General features: G+C 35.4%; 1 protein-coding gene and 1 long non-coding RNA gene across 5 annotated transcripts in view; one reads left to right on the forward strand and one right to left on the reverse strand.

The window, feature by feature from the left end:
* LOC104003183 (uncharacterized) overlaps positions 1 to 18,968 on the forward strand; it is a 110,056-nt gene that overhangs the window by 16,946 nt on the left and 74,142 nt on the right. For both annotated transcript variants that reach the window (XR_001711396.4, XR_001711395.3), the window contains exon 2: positions 9,743 to 9,895. This is a non-coding gene — a long non-coding RNA (uncharacterized LOC104003183). The remainder of the gene's footprint in view (positions 1 to 9,742; positions 9,896 to 18,968) is intronic.
* The window catches only part of LOC129137822 (putative uncharacterized protein encoded by LINC00305), a 32,298-nt gene continuing 29,378 nt past the window's right edge, over positions 16,049 to 18,968 (reverse strand). For 2 of the 3 annotated variants that reach the window (XM_063795821.1, XM_063795822.1), the window contains exon 4: positions 16,049 to 17,639. In XM_063795821.1, coding sequence (XP_063651891.1) covers positions 17,539 to 17,639 — 101 coding nt within the window. In that variant the 3' untranslated portion in view covers positions 16,049 to 17,538. The remainder of the gene's footprint in view (positions 17,640 to 18,968) is intronic. The other variant, XR_010151981.1, reaches the window with a different exon arrangement.

The raw sequence follows: 18,968 nt of genomic DNA on the forward strand, positions 1-18,968 counted from the left end.
GTGCTCAAAGCCAAGTATTGTGGCTGGTACCTCTAATCTCAGCAATTTGGGAAACTGAGGTGGGGGGTTTGCTTGATGCCAGGAATTTGAGATGAGCCCAGACAACATAGCCAAATCTTGTCTGTACAAATATATATATACACACATACATATAATATTATATATAATACATTATATATAATACTATATATAATATATAATACATTATATAATGCTATATATAATATAATACATTATATATAATGCTATATATAATATAATACATTATATATAATGCTATATATAATATATAATACATTATATATAATGCTATATATAATATATAATCCATTATATATAATGCTATATATAATATATAATCCATTTTATATAATGCTATATATAATATACAATCCATTATATATAATGCTATATATAACATATAATACATTATATAATGCTATATATAACATATAATACATTATATATAATGCTATATATAACATATAATACATTATATATAATGCTATATATAACATATTATACATTATATATAATGCTATATATAATATAGAATACATTATATATAATGCTATATATAATATAGAATACATTATATACAATGCTATATATAATATAGAATACATTATATATAATGCTCTATATAATATAGAATACATTATATATAATGCTCTATATAATATAGAATACATTATATATAATGCTCTATATAATATAGAATACATTATATATAATGCTATATATAATATAGAATACATTATATATAATGCTATATATAATATAGAATACATTATATATAATGCAATATATATAATTCAATATATATAATATATATATACTATACATATTATATATATATATATGTATGCATATATATATGTCAGGTATGGTGGTACGCACCTGTAGTCCCAGATATTTAAGATGCTGAAGTAGGAGGATGGCTTGAGCCCGGGAATTTGAGGCTGCAGTGAGCTATGATTGCACTGCACCACTGCTAGTTGCATCAAGAAATTAAAAAATCAACCAGAAGGGATCAGTGTCAAATATGGAGAATTTCTTATTTTTTCTTTTATGTACAAATTTGTGTAAGAAGTGAATTTATATAAAATAGAACAAATTGGACAAAAGTCTGTAAAAATAGCTAAGGTCAAAAATAATTTTTGATTTATTTATTTATGGGGAAATTTCTGTATTCTTTTGTAGCAATTAATGTCATGGAAAGACAGTATCCATTGAAAATCTAGTTTAGGAATTAAAGTAAGATTAGAAATTAGTCTTTAAAATTGTTTTTTGCCTTTGTAGATCACATCAATAGGAATATGAAAACATTATTGGCTTCACTAAAATATAGTCTTATATTTAAGGAGCCATTTAAGAAAAACACAATTCAAAATTATGAATTAGGACTTTAAACATTGCAAAAATGCTCCCTGCTTATACTTCACCCAGTTTTCAACTTATGTGATGTAAATTTTGGAGGAAGAGCTCATATAATTCCTTGCTTTCCATTCAAATTTTCTGTTCCTATTTTCTATGCTCAAATGCAGAAGGTACAGTAATGATACCTGAATCATCATTCATCCAGTAAAATCCCCGCTCTTCATTCATTCAATCAATACTTTTAATTCATTCCATTTAATCACCAGTACCCATTTTGTATTCTTCCTTCTCAACATAAGCATCTCATGTCTTTTTGTTTATAAGTGCTTTTGGAAAATGCATATGTACATTATCAACTTATGTAAATGCTATTAGTTTACATATAAGATATTATGTTTTTAAAAATATTGTTACTTGGCATTATTTTATAAGATTCATCCATTCTGTTTATAAGATTCATCCATGTTGCTACATGTACATCTAGTCCATTGCTTCCTTTTACTCTGTAGTACCCTATGAAGGGCATCCATCAACCTTTATCTATCCATTCTCCTTGCAATGAACTTGCCAAATCTCACCTCCAACACCAGACTTCCCCCAAATAATGCTGTAATAAATATTACACATGTCGTCTTAGAAGTCTGCATGAGAAATTTATTGGCATATCTAACTAGTAGTGGAATTGCTGAATCACACTGCAGGTGGGATTATACCAAGTTTAGTCAAATGTACCAGATGCTCTCCACAGGGGCTGCTGCAGTTTACAATCCCACTAGCAGTGCTTGAGGGCCCCTATGTCTCCACACCCCATCGGTTATCCATCTTTCCAATTTTTGTTAATCCAGTAGGTGTCAAGTGATGTTGCTTTGCTTTGATTTGCATGTCTCTGATTTCTAGTAAGTTTGAGTGTCTCTTTATGTATTCATATACAGTTAGTCTTTTGGTGTCCGTGGGAGATTGGATCCAGAACCTTTCGCAAATACCAAAATATGCAGATGCTCAAGTCCCTGTTATAAAATGGTGTAGTATTTGCATATAACATATGCGTATGATCCCATATGATTTAAATTATCCCTAGATTACATATAATACCTAATACAATGTAAACTCTATGTAAATATTGATTATACTGTATTGTTTAGGGAATAATGACAAGAAAAAAAGTCTGTGCATGTTTAGTACAGACACAACCATTCATTTTTATATGTGAATATTTTCCATCCTCAGTTGGTTGAATCACTGATGTAGAACCCATAGGTACAGAGAGCTGACCATACTTCCTAAGTTTGCAGTTTCTTATTCAGACCCTTTGACCATTGTTCTATTGCAGTTACTGTCATTTTCCTATCAATTAACAATGTCTAGACATTTAGACATTGTATTTTCTGAATATTATTCACTTTTTTGCCAAGACATATAAGAATCTTCTCTCATTTTTTTCATCTATGAGAACCATCCATAGTATATGTCTTTGAATAGAAATCTTTAATTTTGATACAACCAAATTTATCATGCATATGCCTTATTATTTTTACTTTAGAAGTTTTACCAAGTCATGGTTTATAAATATATATATGCATATAAATCCTGTATTTCTATTAACTTTAATATAAAGCTTTTTTCCTCTTACACATTTAGTTTTCATCAATTTTTTATGTGTAATGTAGGGATTCAGTTTTGTTTTTTAAAGAAGTTAGTTTTTCAAATACATTATTTTTTATTGATCCATAATATTTTACATATTTATGGAGTAATGTGATATTTTGTTTCATGCATAAAATGTGTAATGATCAAGTCAGGGTATTTGGGATATCCATCATCTTGAATATTTATCATTTCTATCACTTGGGAACATTTCAAGTCCTCTCTTGTAGCTACTTTGTTATATGCCATATGTCATTGTCATTTCTAGTCATTCTAGTTCACTATCAAACATTAGAAGTTATATCTTCTATCTAACTGTATGTTTGCACCCATTAACCAACCTCTCTTCATCCCCCTTCCCACTCACATACTCTTCCTGGCCTCTGGTATCTATCATTTTACTCTCTACCTCCGTGAAATCAACTTTTTTAGCTCCCACATGTGAGTGAGAACATGAGTATTTGTCTTTCTATGCCTGGCTTTTTAAACTTAATACTTAACATAATGACTTCCAGTTCCATCCATGTTGCTGCAGATGACATGATTTTATTCTTCTTATGTCTGAATAGTATTCCATTGTGTGTGTGTGTATATATACACACACACACATATATACATATATATATACACACACATATTGTGTATATATATATATACATTATACACATTTTCTTCATCCATCCATTGCTGAACATTTAGTTTGGTTTCATATATATGTTATTGTGAATAGTGCTACAGTAAACATTGGAGTGCTTGTATCTCTTTGTTATACTGATTTCTTTTCTTTAGGATAAATACCCAGCAGTGAAATGGCTGGAATGTATGGTAGTTTTATTTTTAGATTTTTGAGAAATTCCACATTGTTTTCCATAGTGGCTATACTAATTTACATTTTCACTAATAGTGTGTAAGAGTTCTTGATTACTCCAGCAAGTGGCTTACTGATGTTGTTTATCTTTTCAAAACACAAACTTTTTTGTTCACCCTTCGTATTATTTTATTTGTCTCTATTTTGTTTAATTCTGCTCTGATCTTTATTTTATTCCATCTACTTATTTTGGTTTTGGTTTTTTCTTGCTTTTCTAGTTTCTTTAGGTGCATGGTTAGATTTTTTAAGAAATATTTCTACTTTTTGGATGTAGGTGTTTATTGCTTTAACCTTCCTCTTAGCACTGTTTTTTGCTGTATCCCATAGGTTTTGGTATGTTGTGTTTTTATTTTCATTTGTTTCAATAAATTTTTTGATTTCCTTCTTAATTTCTTCCTTGAGCAGGTTATTTAATTTTTAAATTTCATCCTGAATTTCTCCCAGGACATGTTATTTAATTTCCATGTATTTGTACACTTTCCAAAGTTTCTTTTGTTAGTGACTTCCAGTTTTATTGATTGTGGTCTGAAAAGATAATTGATATGATTTATAATTTTAAATATTTGTTGAGACTTGTTTTGTGTCCTAACATATGATCTCTTCTGGACAATGTTCTGTGTGCTGATGAGAAGAATGTGTATTCTGTAGTGGTTGTATGAAACGCTCTTTAAATGTCTGTTAGGTCCATTTGGTCTAAGTCTGTTTTATCTGATATAGGTATAGCTACTCCTGCTCACTTTTGGTTTCTGTTTGCATGGAATATTATTTTACATTCCCTTACTTTCTGTCTATATGTGTCTTTACAGGTGAGATGAGATTCTTGTAGGTAGCATATAGTTGGGTCATTTTTAAAATTCATTCAGCCAGACTGTATCTTTTAAGTGGCAGGTTTAATTTATTTACATTCAAGGTTATTATTGATAAGTGAGGGCATATTCCTCTCATTTTATTAATTGATTTCTGGTTCTATACTTACCTTTTGTTTCTTTCTCTCATTGTTTGTCATTGTTGTTTGGTGGTTTTTTTGTCTTGGTAATATTTGTGTTTTATCTCTTGTGTGTTTGCTTGACCAGTGGTTTTTATATATATATATTTTTTAAATGATGGTAGATATTATTCTTTCGCTTCCAGGCATAGGACTAAAGAGTTTCTGTAGTGCCAATTTAGTGGCGATGAATTCCCTCAGCTTGTTTGTTTGGGAAAGACGTCAGTTCTCCTTCATGTATGAAGAATAACGTTGTTGGTATAATATCCTTGGCTAGCAGGTTTTTTCTTTCAGGACTTTAAATGTATTATCCCATTCTCTCTGGCCTGTAAGGTTTCTGCTGAGAAATCCACTCTTAGTCTGATGAGAGTTCTCTTATAAGTGACTAGACACTTTTCTATTGCTGTTTTTAGAATTCTTTCTTTGTCTTTGACTTCTGACAATATGACTATAATGTGTTGTGAGGAGCTTTTTAACTGCATCTGCTTGGGGATTTCTGAGCCTCCTATTTGTGGATGTGTAAATCTCTTACTATACAGAAAGTTTTCATCTATTATATCATTAAGTAGGTTTTATTATCAATTCATTTTTTCTTTACCTTCTGGGACACCAAATATTTGAATATTCAGTCATTTTATGGTGTCCCATCTGTCAGGTAGGCTTTGCTCACTAAAAAAAAAAAATTCTTTTTTCTTTTTCTTTTTTGAGATGGAGTTTTGCTCTTTTTGCCCAGGCTGGAATGCAATGGTTCAATCTCAGCTCACCGCAACCTCTGCCTCCCAGGTTCAAGTGATTCTCCTGCCTCAGCCTCACAAGTAGCTGGGATTACAGGCATGCTCCACTACACCCAGCTGATTTTTTATTTTTAGTAGAGATAGGGTTTCTCCATGTTGGTCAGGCTGGTCTTGAACTCCCGACCTCAGGTGATCCACACGCCTTGGCCTCCCAAAGTGTTGAGATTACAGGTGTGAGCCACTGTGCCCGGCCTCTTTATTCTTTATTTTTGTCTAACTGGCTTACATTAAAACACCTGTCTTCAAGTTCTGAGATTCTTTCTTCTGCTTGATCTAGTCTACTGTTGAAGCTTTTGAACATATTTTGTATGCATTCAATGAATTCTTCAGTTCCAGAATTTCTGTTTGGTTCCTTTTTATGATATCTATCTCTTTGGTAAATTTCTCATTCATTGTTCTCTTTCTCTGAATTCTTTTTATTGTTTTTCATAATTCTTTTGTATCTCACTGATCTTCTTTAGTATCAATATTTTAAATTCCTTTTTTTCTATAATTTCTTAAATTTCATTTTAAAATCAAGATATATTGCTGGAAAATTATTATATTCCTTTGGAGATCTCATAGTTCCTTGTTTTTTCATGTTTCCTGTGTCTTTATGTTGATATTTGCACATGTGGTATAACAGTTGCTTCTTCCAACTTTTTAAATTTGCTTTCACAGGGGGAGGACTTCTTCCTGAAGCTGTATCTATAGTATTGATTGTGTAGGGTGCATTGGCTTTGTTTCTTGGTATATGCAGTAGTGTAGTCTCTGTATGATTTCTTTGATGGTAAATAGCATCAGTGATGTCTGTGATTTCCTTGGTGAAGTTTTGCTGAGCCCTGAGATGCTACATGGGCCAGTCTTCAAGCTCTAGTCATGGCAACAGTGGGCTGAGTGTTCCTGTCCTTGGGCTTCAGAGTGGCATATGCTGGCACTGGTGTTAGTGGGTTCAGGCAGGCAAATTCTCGGGCCTTCATGTAGCTTGCTTGGGTGCTGGAAATGACAGTGGTGGGCTGGATGAGTGGTTGGGTTCTTGGCCCTTGGGTAGTGTGTGTGGTATGGGCAATGGTGGTAGCAGTAGTTGGCCAACCTTCTGGGACCCAAGTGGTTCACGCTGGTGTTGGCAGTGGCTGTGATGGGTGGGCTGGGTGAATCCCCAGGCCTGCATGTGGGTGCCTTCCAGCTGTGTAGGTAGTGGTAGGTTGGTTGGGCCCAACTTCAGATCCCAGTAGGAGTGCTCAGGTGCCAATGGTTGTGGACTGAGCTGGGCAATCCCCAGGAACCTGGATGGCATGCTTAGGTACTGGGAGGGCCAGAGCTGGGCTGGGAGGACCTGTTCTCAGGCCTCCTGATGGTGCATGCAGTCACTGGTTGTGGTAGGCAGGTACAGGGTGCAAATATATATATTTTTAAAAACTTGTGCTTTCCTGATGATTTGTGGAACACCTTTATCAAATATTACCTACATGTATAAATAAATGAGTATATTTCTGAGCACTCTATCTTATTGGTCTATTTGTTTTTACATGCATTTCATACAGTTATTACTATGGCTTTATACTATGTTAATACAGGTAATGAATGACTCCTCTTCACTCTTCTTTTTCAATGCTGAATTAATTTTTTGTAGCCATTATAGATTTTAGACTAAGATTACAAAATCCTCAAAAAATTTCAACTGGGGCTTTGATAAAAATCTGTATTAGTGGCCTGGTGTGGTGGCTCACGCCTGTAATCCCAGCACTTTGGGAGGCCGAGGTGGGTGGATCATGAGCTCAGGAGAGTGAGACCATTCTGGTTAACATAGTGAAACCCTGTCTCTACTAAAAATACAAAAAATTAGCCAGGTGTGGTGGCGGGCACCTGTAATGGCAGCTACTTGGGAGGCTGAGGCAGGAGAATGGTGTGAACCCGGGAGGCGGAGCTTTCAGTGAGCCGAGACTGCGCCACTGCACTACAGCCTGGGCGACAGAGTGAGACTCCGTCTCAAAAAAAAAAAAAAATTCTCTATTAGTTTTCTATTGTTGCCATAATAAATTACCACAAACATAACACAAATATATTGTTTTACAGTTCTGTAGGTTAGAAATCCCACATGATTTCACTTGCATAAAAAATAAGTCACCTGCAGGGCTGCGTTCTCTTCTGGAAGATTTAAGGGTGAATCTATTTCCTTGCCTTTTTCAGCTTTTAGAGGATATCTTAAGCTCATGACCTTCTTCTTCCATCTTCAGAGCCAGCGACATTGTCATATGTCCTTCTGACCAGCTGGGAAAGGCCCTCTGCTTTTAAATGTCCTCATGATTAAATCTACCCACTTGGATAATCCAGTATAATCTCCTTATCTCAAAGTTGATAATCCTAATCACATTTGCAGATTTTTTTTTTTTGTCATGGAAGGTGACATATTCACAGGTTGTGGGGATTATCATGTGGGCATCTTTGAGAATCCATTATTTGAACTATCCCAGAATTGCTTTGCATTTACAGAAAAATTTAGGGAAAATTTAAGGTGGCCTACTTCTCTTTTTAGAGAGATCAATCGCTATATCCTGTATGACAGTTTCATACTTTTTCCCAGAGTAGTATTGTGCAATCTTCATTAATTCCCAGATTCTCTATAATATTTGTTACTAATGTAAATAGTATCTTATTTTTAGTTGCAGTCTCTTATTGTTATTGCTATTGTGTAGAAATACTATTATTCTTGTAATTGATTCAATATCTGGCAGGCTTACTAAAATCTCTTATCAATTCTAATAATTTGTCCATTGATTCTCTCACACTTTTCTGTTTTCCTCATTTCTGTAAGCCAGGGGTCAGGCAGCTCTGGCTTTAGTACCAAATCCATCCTGACAACTGTTTTTGTAAATAAAGTTTACATGTTGCCTGTAGCTGCTTTTGCCCCATGATGGCAGAGTTTAGTAGTTGTGACAGAGACGGTGAGTGGCCCAAAAAGTCTAAAATTTTACTATTTTTCCCTTTCCACCAAAGTTTGCCAAGCTCTGCTCTAAGGCTCTTACTCCTCCTTCCCATAGCTTATATAAGTAGGAGTAGTTGGTATACTTTATGAAGTCTTATAAAGTAATGCCTAAAATCCATTAATCCTTACAAAACATTCTGAAGTCATACAAGTTTAGTGTGATAAAATTTAATACATTTCTTTTCAAAATTGCAACTGCCACTAGGCTGTAAAATGTAATTTTGAAGACTGAGGCAGGTATTACAACACTGTGACACTTTGAGTCATTCATTGACAAGATGGGACAGCCAGACTGTGGATACTTAGCTATTGGAAGATCCTACAGTTGAGATCCCATTGAAATGGGAAAATTGATCACTCTAAACTTAAGAGCTTTGCTATGTCATGTAGGGCTGCCCTGGTTTCTACTTTAGATCAACTAAATTTGTGTTGATAGAGATGCCCTCTCTGGGAAGAATGAGAACAATGCTAAAGCAAGTATTCAGAGCTTGAAGCATACCTTTTGTGCCTCCTCAAGTGGTCCTAAATTGAAGGACACTCTTTCTGCATTGCTAAATGTGGCATACTTAGACATCATAAGTTAACTTTTAATAAACAATTCTGTTTCTTGTATATAAAATGAAAGAACTTAGAAGAAATAATCTATGGGACAAGCACTTAGAAAAACTTGTTCAGCTTCCAGTTTTTGGCTTGAAGAAAGCCAAGGTGAAACTTTCTTTATTTGTCTCACATCCAAGTTCATCCCACACCAACATCCTCTATTATTCTGCCTCAGTTCAACCCCAAGAAGATCAGAGATGTATACCTGAGGTGTACTGGTGGAAAACTCATGCCACATCTGCTGAGGTCCCAAAATTAGTCTTCTGGATCTGTCTCCAGAAAAAGTTGCTGATGACATCATCAGAGTAACTGGAGACTGGAAGGGTCTAAAGATTATAGTGAAACTGACCATTCAAAACAGACAGAAACAGAGGGAATGGGTAACTTCTGCCTTTGCCCTGATTATCAAAGCCCTCAACGATCTGCCAAGAGACAGAAGAAAGTAGAAAATCACTAAACACTGTGGGAATATCACTTTTGATGAGATTGTCAACATTTCCTGACAGGTCACTACTGATCTGTGGCAGAGAACGCTGTGGAACCAATAAGGAGATCCTGGGGACTGCCCAATCTGTGGTCTGTCGGCTGCAGAGTTGATGCTTCCACCCTCATGATATCACAGATGACATCAACGGTGCTGCGGTGAAATTCCCAGTTAGGTAAGAGTACAAAGACAAATATTTCAACCACCAAAAGTTTATTCACTTCAGCTTGACATTTAAAGTCCTCTATGATTTTCCCGTATACTAGTCATTCCCAAACATGGCAGAATCACCCATGGTGCTTTAAAACAATTACAGATTATTTGAGCTAAATTCTGAACCTACTGAATCAAAATCTCTGGAGGTGTGATCCTAGAGACTATATTTTTTAGCAGCTTGCTGATACATTCTTATGTAACTAACCCAGCTTACTGTCCTAAATTACCTCTTCAGTCCTGCTGTCTTGCTATCCGTTATTAGTCCTCACATAACTTTTCAGAAAAATTCATTTCTCCTTTTTCCACCTGTCTTTTCTATTAGTTTATTTGTCCTTTCCTTTTTCTATCTTTTTTTTTTTCTATCTCTATGCGTCCCTTTAAAATTTCCTTGCCCTTTTGACGTTTTTCCTCTCTTTGGAAGAGTGAGAAATTGAGAACAACTACAAAATTAGAGGGAACAGTTCCCATGAGACTGCTCTCACTGCTGATATCAAATGGAAGTTTGAAGGGTTTCCCGTAAACATCTCAGGTTTGATAATTTTCTAGAAAGACTCATATAACTCACTGACAGCTCCTATACTCATGGTTAAAGTTTATTATAGCTCAGATACAAATTAAAATCAGCCAAGGAAAGAGAGGCATAGGGCAGAGTCCAGGATGGGCTCAATATAGAGCTCTAGTTGCCCTCTCCCTGTGGCTTCAAGAGTGGCCTTCCCTCCTCCTGGCCACAGTGTGTGATGATATACACAGACAATTACCAACTGTGAAAACTCACCCAAGCCTTTGGTATCCAGAATTTTATTCAGGTCAATAACATACTACCTGTGTGGCTAAACTTCAGTCCCTAGCTTTCCTGGAGTTTGAGCTAATATCTTTAATTATCAGGTTCTTTGGAGGTCAGAACTGATATAGCCTTGCTCTAAGTTTTCATTACAAATCACATTGTTAGACTTCCTTTTTTTTTTTTAATTACACTTTAAGTTTTAGGGTACATGTGCACATTGTGCAGGTTAGTTACATATGTATACATGTGCCATGCTGGTGCACTGCACCCACTAACTCGTCATCTAGCATTAGGTATATCTCCCAATGCTATCCCTCCCCCCTCCCCCCACCCCACAACAGTCCCCAGAGTGTGATATTCCCCTTCCTGTGTCCATGTGATCTCATTGTTCAATTCCCACCTATGAGTGAGAATATGCGGTGTTTGGTTTTTTGTTCTTGCGATAGTTTACTGAGAATGATGGTTTCCAATTTCATCCATGTCCCTACAAAGGACATGAACTAGACTTCCTGAAGGACAAAGCTCCCAGAAAATACATTCTCATCAGGCAGGGCACTCGAGGGGCCTGAAGATCACCTTCCAGTAGCCAAAGGCAAAGGCCAGATTTCCTGCTTCTCTTCTTTCAGCCTGTTGTCCCTCTCCCTCATTATTTCTTGATAGAACTTTATTTTGTCAAAATAGGCATGTTTTTAAAGTAATAGTTGGCAGCTGTTAGGAAACAATTGGCAGCGTCTGGCAGGAAGCGAAAGGGTTATGAAAATATACCCCAAGCCTAGAATGCTTACAGCACGTATGGAATTTAACTTTTACAAGAGTTTTTAAAGGAAGCTATTTTTTTTACATAGGATGAAAAAGCAAAGTCTCAACATGATCACAGAGACAGTAAAGGAGACAGAATTTAAATTTGGGTCTTGCTGACTCCAAAGTGAATGCTGTTTTCTCTGTACCAGATGTCACTCTGGGTTATTATGGCTCTTCCTCACCATGGGTGAATATTCAGTGCAAGGAGCAGCCACTGCTTCTGAGAATGATGAGAAGGGAAAAGAGTCTAGGTCAGCCTGAAGGTCAATCCAAGCCCATGGGTCAGTATGGGCAGTGCTTGAGCTGGATACGATGAGCTCTATTTTCTCTCTGACTCCTAAATCTACTTTAGATGAAGAATTAAAGAACCACTGGAGGCTGGGTGTGGTGGCTCGTGCCTATAATCCCAGCACTTTGGGAGGCCAAGGTGGGCAGATTGCCTGAGCTCAGGAGTTCAAAACCAGCCTGGGCAACATGGCAAAACCCCTTCTCTACTAAAAGTATGAAAAATTAGCTGGTTGTGGTGGTGGGCGCCTGTATTCCCAGCTATTCGGGAGGCTGAGGCAGGAGAATCACTTGAACCTGAGAGGCAGAGGTTGCAGCGAGTGAGATCATGCCACTGCACTCCAGCTTGGGCGACAGAGGGAGACTCCAAAAAAAAAAAAAAAAAAACCATTGGAGAAAACCTCCACCTATGACTTTGTGCTCATATTTCAATTATTAAAACTTACTAAATGCCTATATGTTATTTTTTATTGCAATGCATTATAAAGTAGCCATGATTATATTTAGTTTTACACATGAACAAAGTGAGGCTCAAAGGATTGGAGAGCAGATGAACAGTAGAGCTGAAATCAAAATGAAGGTGAGCTTGACTCCCATGCTCACATCTGTCTGCTATACCACACTGCTTTATCTTATCACTGTACATAGATAATTCATGAAACAGAAGTTATTATGCATGTCACCTTTCCCACTTCTTTTGTTATTTATATGGAGGGGCACTGATGCTTTTCCAGTAATGCATGCTCCTGGTATTTTGTAGATAGGAACAAGCTCTGTACTTGTCAAGCTTTCAAAGCAAATGAAGGGTCTGCCCATTGTGTTTCTGGTTTGACTGTGGCTACCCTTTTCTGTAGAGATAGAGTTGGTTAGACCTGTCGAGGAAAGAATGAAGGCAAAACATCTATTTTTTATGGCATGATATAATTTTAGATCTTAACTATTTTATTACTTAACCTTCTAATACAGAAGCACTTCTGCAATTCTTGAGTTTATAATTAAATTTGGAATTTAATGCCTTCTTAGAACATGGTTTCAAATCTAGGGGAAATTAAGAGGAAAAAGTATTCTGAAACTCACAGGAGTTGCACTTAAAGCAATCAATCCTACCAAATTTTAGGACTCACAGCCCAGGGAAAAGTCCAATGCATTAATCTGAATGCTGGGTACCTGTGAATCAGCCAACCCATATCAATGTCATCCTATAAATCATCTATTACCCCTAGAGGAGGTAAAAACAGCCAAACACTATATTTAGTAGATCCTAGTCTTGCAATTAAATGACAAAAAGAGAAGCAGGAGACAAGGTGACTAGCTAGAAATATGACTCAGTAGGACATACAATCTCTGCTTCAGGAATGTCACACCATGGTTATTTTGGGAGGAAAAAATGATTTGAATGACTATAAGGTCCCCAACATTGGATGAAGTCATACTTATTTTAAGGAATGAGCATAAAATCAATGGTGTAGTATATTTTGCCAGAAAACAAAATTTAAAGAGAAGCTCCTTAAAGCAGCCAAAAGGGAATTTTCTGAAAGAATGTATTTTCTCTTGTGTTAATTTCAAAATAATATAACCCAAGTAATTTAATTGATCATGACATTTTACTGACTGACACTTTGCTGAAACCAACATTTTGATTTTTTTGGTGGGGGAGCCATTGATGGGTGTGAGAACATCATTTTACAGGTGTCTCAAATTTTTTACTTAACAAGTTAGTGTTTTATATTCAATTTCATATTGAAGCTGCCATTGCAAAATTGTAACTGAGACATTGAAAAAGAGCTGACCTAACCAACTTCATCTTGCTTCTAACCTCCAAATTGTCCTGTTTATTCCTGGGTGTAGGCTGAACTAACTTTGGGAGGAACTTAGTTTATAGTTTAAAACAAAAACGATAATGACCCTTTCCCAAAACAAACCTCCTACTTGCCGGGGGACTAGACTGCCTTTGTAGGACTAACAGATTAGCCACAAGTTTAGAAACTATGACTTAGGAGTTATTGCAGCTGGAGGCTACAAGATTCTGATGCTCCCTAAACTGCTCCTAAGATCAATGCTTGAGATATTTTGGAGCCTCTGCTGTTGATGGATCAGCTGGCACCACCCAGATCATAAACTGGCTCATCTGATCTTGTGGCCCCCACTCAAGAACTGACTCAGCACAAGAGGACAACTTCAATTCCCTGTGATTTCATCTCTCACCCAACCACCCAGCACTCTCAACTCACTGGCTTTCCCTCACCCACCAAATTATCCTTAAATCCTCTGATGCCCAAATGCTTCGGGAGACTGATTTGAGTAATAATAAAACTTCAGTCTCCCACACAACTGGCTCTGTGTGAATTACACTTTCTCTATTGCAATTCCCCTGTCTTGATAAATCAGCTCTGTCTAGGCAGCAGTCAATGTGAACCCACTGGGCAGTTATGGTAATATGTGATTTCAATTAATATAGTTCATATTATACCGTATCATATTGTGATACAAATATATTGCTTTACTTTTTACTTTTTAATTAAAGTCATTTAAAATACTTTGCATGATGAAAATGTATAATAAGTGTTGATAAATCTTCTCACATTAGTAATATCTTCATAACAAATGTGACTTTTGGAAACTACTTGTGGGGAAATGATAGTTTAGATTTAGATTGAACCTTGCAGGGAAAATTGTGTGCTTCAATGGAAAACTAAGTGCTTTGAGCATACCCTTCTGGGTTATCTGATTCTGATTCTATGGGGACTCTTGGCATTGCCTTTGATCCATTTTACAACTGTGTAAGTTGTAGATAACTGATAGCAAGATGCGATAATTCTTGTCTATAGACATGCAAAATAATTTTGTTTGGTGATTCAATTGAATTCCCTCCCTCCAGGGAAAAAAGCAGGTCTCTCTCTATTTGTAAATGCATTTGAACATTCCTTTACTACACATAACTTTCTGCTCCTTTAACTTATTTTTAAAAGTGATCGTAACAGCTTACTGTTTTCCTCACTAATAATGAGTTTAAAACAATCTTTAACACGTATTCATTTTAAATCTATGTGAGACTCATGATTTTACCTGATTCTTGAAAATTATCCTTTAATAAATGACACTTAAATGTCATCCTTTTAAGAAACCAGAGTGGTATTTTTCTGTAGTTGTTACATATTGAATCATATTAATTGTTGCTTTTATTTTCATATCTTCTGATATTGCTGCTGTTTCATCTGTCATATTTTTAGTTAAATATTCACAGGTGTGTGTTTTGTTTTCCCGCCCTCATTGTAAGCTCTTTGATGGTTAATGCTTCCCTGTATTCCTTGCTGTGCCTAACATAGCATGTTACACATAGTATGTGATCAGCTTGATGATAACTACAAGTTAAATACAATAAAAATACTGGGTTTCCTATTTCATCTAGTCTCTGTACCTTCTCTGTGGTCTTTTGCAAGAGTTACAAGACTAGTAGCTTCATATTGTAGATTGTGAACATCCTAGGAGTCCTATACTTCAAGTATGAAAAGGGCAATTGGGTATTTCCCAATGAGTTTTTAATTTTAATTTTTACTATTTTTATGTTATTTTTATATGACAATAGTAGTATGTGAAAAAATAAATCTAGCCTACATTTCAAACAGATTTCAGTCTTTGCAGATGTTTGCTTTATGGTAATAAATTACTTGGAACAATTTCAACCTAAAGTTTCTTTCACCCAAGGACTGAGTGTCTGGCAAACTTCATCCCAGGGATGTATATGGAGAAGGAGTGCTCTCTCCTAACACATGAACCAATGATGTATACTTTCTAGAAATTTAAGTGGATTGGTAGTTTGTATGTTTTTAGCCTTTGATTGATTACTTTAACATGCATTTTCATATTTGATTTTCACAAAAATCTTATAAAAGACATATTTGCTATTTCTCCATTTTACAGCTGAGTAAACTAAGGGTTTATCAAGTTAAGTGGCTAGAGATTTGAACCTAGGCCTTCTCACATACTAACTCATTCTCGTTTCACTAAAGCAAGCTATTCTCTACATCTTGAGAAGGTCTTATCCTTCCAAGCATCACCTCATGGTATAGTCTTTCCAATATGCTCTGGGTCTATCTGTACCATTTTCTAAATTTTACCCAGAGCGTTTCCTAGAAAACTGTAAGGATACAAAGAAAATTGTTAGACCACAAATACATATTTTTTTTTCACATAAATGAAGGCCTAAATAAAATTTGATATTGATTTTCTCTTCATCTGTTTTTCTCTGAATTGGAAACTTGACTTCATGGCAATTTCATGTTGAGCAACTCCAATCAGATTACTTGCTTTCCAAGGCCTGGCCTGATTACTGCTAGTACAGTAATAGGGAATCCCGGATCTTCCAAAAAAAAGTAGGAGATCAAAGGTTAGTCTTGAATAGTTATTCCCAAATTTTGTTGCGCGTTAGAATCCAGACCTTTAGGATCTGAGCCTCCACATATATTTTGGGGGATGCTGATCTAAGGCATTTAATTTAGGAAAGATCTAAGGGCCTGGGAACCAAAGTCCACCAGAGCCAGAGAACTGTAAGAGTTTGTCGGATGAGGTCACAGTTTTCCTAGAAAGCACTCATCTGATTTTTTAAAAGACTATTTATTTTAGAGCAGTTTTAGATTCATAGCAAAATTAAGAGGAAGGTACAGCTCATCTGATTTTAATGTGCTTGAATCTGTCCCCCTGTCTCTTCTGAGGTGACTAGAGCGGACCAGATGTAAAGGTAATCCCAAACCATTCTCCCTAGCTCCCTAGAAGTTTATGTTCTTGAATGGATCTGCAAAGACTTACTTATGAATCATTGGTACAGCACTGTGTTCATAGAACCTAAGAATTAACTACTGAAGGAACCAATAAGATGTTTTTTGCTAAAGTGCTGATGAAACTGGTGCAGTTGTCCCATAGAACTGATATTTATGGGTTTTTTTGAATAAACATAGAAATTGACCTTCCTAGTCATGAAACTTAAGAAAGCGACATTTCTCTCTTATCTGAGGTCGTTTCTTAGGAAACCAACCCTCAGGCTTCCCAGATAGTATCAAGGAGCTGAAACTCACCAGATCACTGCATCTAGACAATGGGATGCCAGACCCCTCACCCATCATGGTGGCCTAACTGACCACCCGTGTCTTTTTGACCAACTCCTCTTGCTTATCCCTCCCTGATTCCTATTTCCTCACATGTAGTTACATTTCTTCTCTACTACATAATCCCCTGATTTTAGTCCATCAGGGAGGTGGATTTGAGACTAATCTCTCATCAACTAGGCTGCAGCACTTGATTAAAGCCTTCTTACTTGACAATACTTGTGTCTCAGTGATTGGCTTTTTGTGTGGTGAGTAGTAGACCTAGTCTGAAACTCTGGCATTTCAGGGACACTAATGATGAAAATAAGGAAAATAAATTATTATTTAGAAGAACAAGAAAGTTAAACAAATGTTTAAAAGGAGAATACTAAAACTGCAACATTCTATTGAGAGATATCAAAGAAGACAAATAAATGGAGAGTGAACTCTACTTCAGAAAGAAAAGATGAAAAATTTTAAAAGTGTTTTGCCACTTCCCTGCATGAGACCTTTCAATGGATTATGCTTATATTCAAAAAGAAAATCCAAAGTCCCTGCCGTTTATCTAAAGGTGCTTCACAGTATGACCTCTGATCTCTCCCTAACTTGTCATCTTCTCTGTTTTCAAAGAAACAGAAAACGTCATCCAGCTTAGTGATCTCCTTTCCTCTTCTCTTTGACAACCATGTGGCTTTCTTCCTTGCTTCCTTCAGGTCTCTGGTTGTAACCTTTTGAAAGGTTCTTCCTGCATGCTGTACAAACAAAAGTAATCCACATTATTGCAGTAGAGAAAGAGTTTAAACTTGATCAAATGATTCCAAATTCATACATACCTAAATTTAGAATATGCATACTTTAAAAAACAAATTCTACTTGCAGGCAGTGATTCTAAAAATAATTGAATAAATGTTCATTTATCTATACCAGGATTTTATCATAGAATTACTCATAAAGCAGAAACTAGAAAATAATTTTAAGTACATTAATTGGAGCTAGGTTTGTAATTTATGGTGTATAAAATTGAAAGATAATCTCTGACAGAAACAATACAATGATAAGTGAAAGATGTTATCAAACAATATGTAGTGCAAAATTATTTAAAATATATAATTGCATATTTACACATATGCAAAACATGTCTGTAAGACTGTATATGAAGATATTAACAATATTTTTTATTGGTAAGTCTAGAATCACCTTCACTTATTTTAAATCTTTTTCTTTTCTGTCATAACCATGAATTATTAATAAAAGAAAAAGAAAACTATTTTTATTTTTTAAAAACAACAGTATCTAGTCCAATTTTTTTATTGTACAGATAAAAGAAATTGGTCTCAAGATACAAATTATCTGTGTGTGTCTGTGTGTTTAAGTATTGAAAATAGGAATAAACACATTTATCCAATATAATCCATCTGGAAAAGAAGAGCAGGCTTGGTTTTAGTGAAAAGTTGTGAGTTGTTTTATTTTTTCCTGAACCAAATAGCTATTTTTTTATAAACTTCAAGCTTAGCTGTCACATTGCCTTTTGGCAAGACACTTGATTTGAAGGTAGATGTACTCTGCAAATAGAGTATATCTATCACAGACTACTAATGCGGCAACATGAAATCACACAAGTAATCTCTTTAGACAGATTCCAGTGAATCTTCTTGCTCATTTCAATCCAAATCAAATCTATATTAAAATACTAATGCAAGGATTAAACTATGTAAGTACCAGGTCAGACTGGAGGAAGATTAAAGGGAATACAAGAATCAATCCTCAGGCATCAAGTTGTAACTTCAGGGTATGAGCTCATAAGATATAGCTATTTGCATAAACCAAAGTCACAAAGGAAAAAATGTTCTCAAAAGATACCAACATTAGTAATTCCCTGGATTTATGTGCTGCACATAAAAATAACTATTTATTGTTAAACTTAAATGGCTTTTGTTTAACATACTTGTTTGATTTCATTTCTTGATTATTTCAGGTATTCATATAAATATTGGGTTAAAAGAATTTGAGTAGTTAAGTAGTTAAAAGAATTTGAGTAGTTAAGTACTTAAGAAGTTCAATTTTGAAAAGCCCAAGCTGTG

This window comes from Pan troglodytes, chromosome 17, assembly GCF_028858775.2.
Source record: "Pan troglodytes isolate AG18354 chromosome 17, NHGRI_mPanTro3-v2.0_pri, whole genome shotgun sequence".
NCBI classification, from domain to species: domain Eukaryota; kingdom Metazoa; phylum Chordata; class Mammalia; order Primates; family Hominidae; genus Pan; species Pan troglodytes.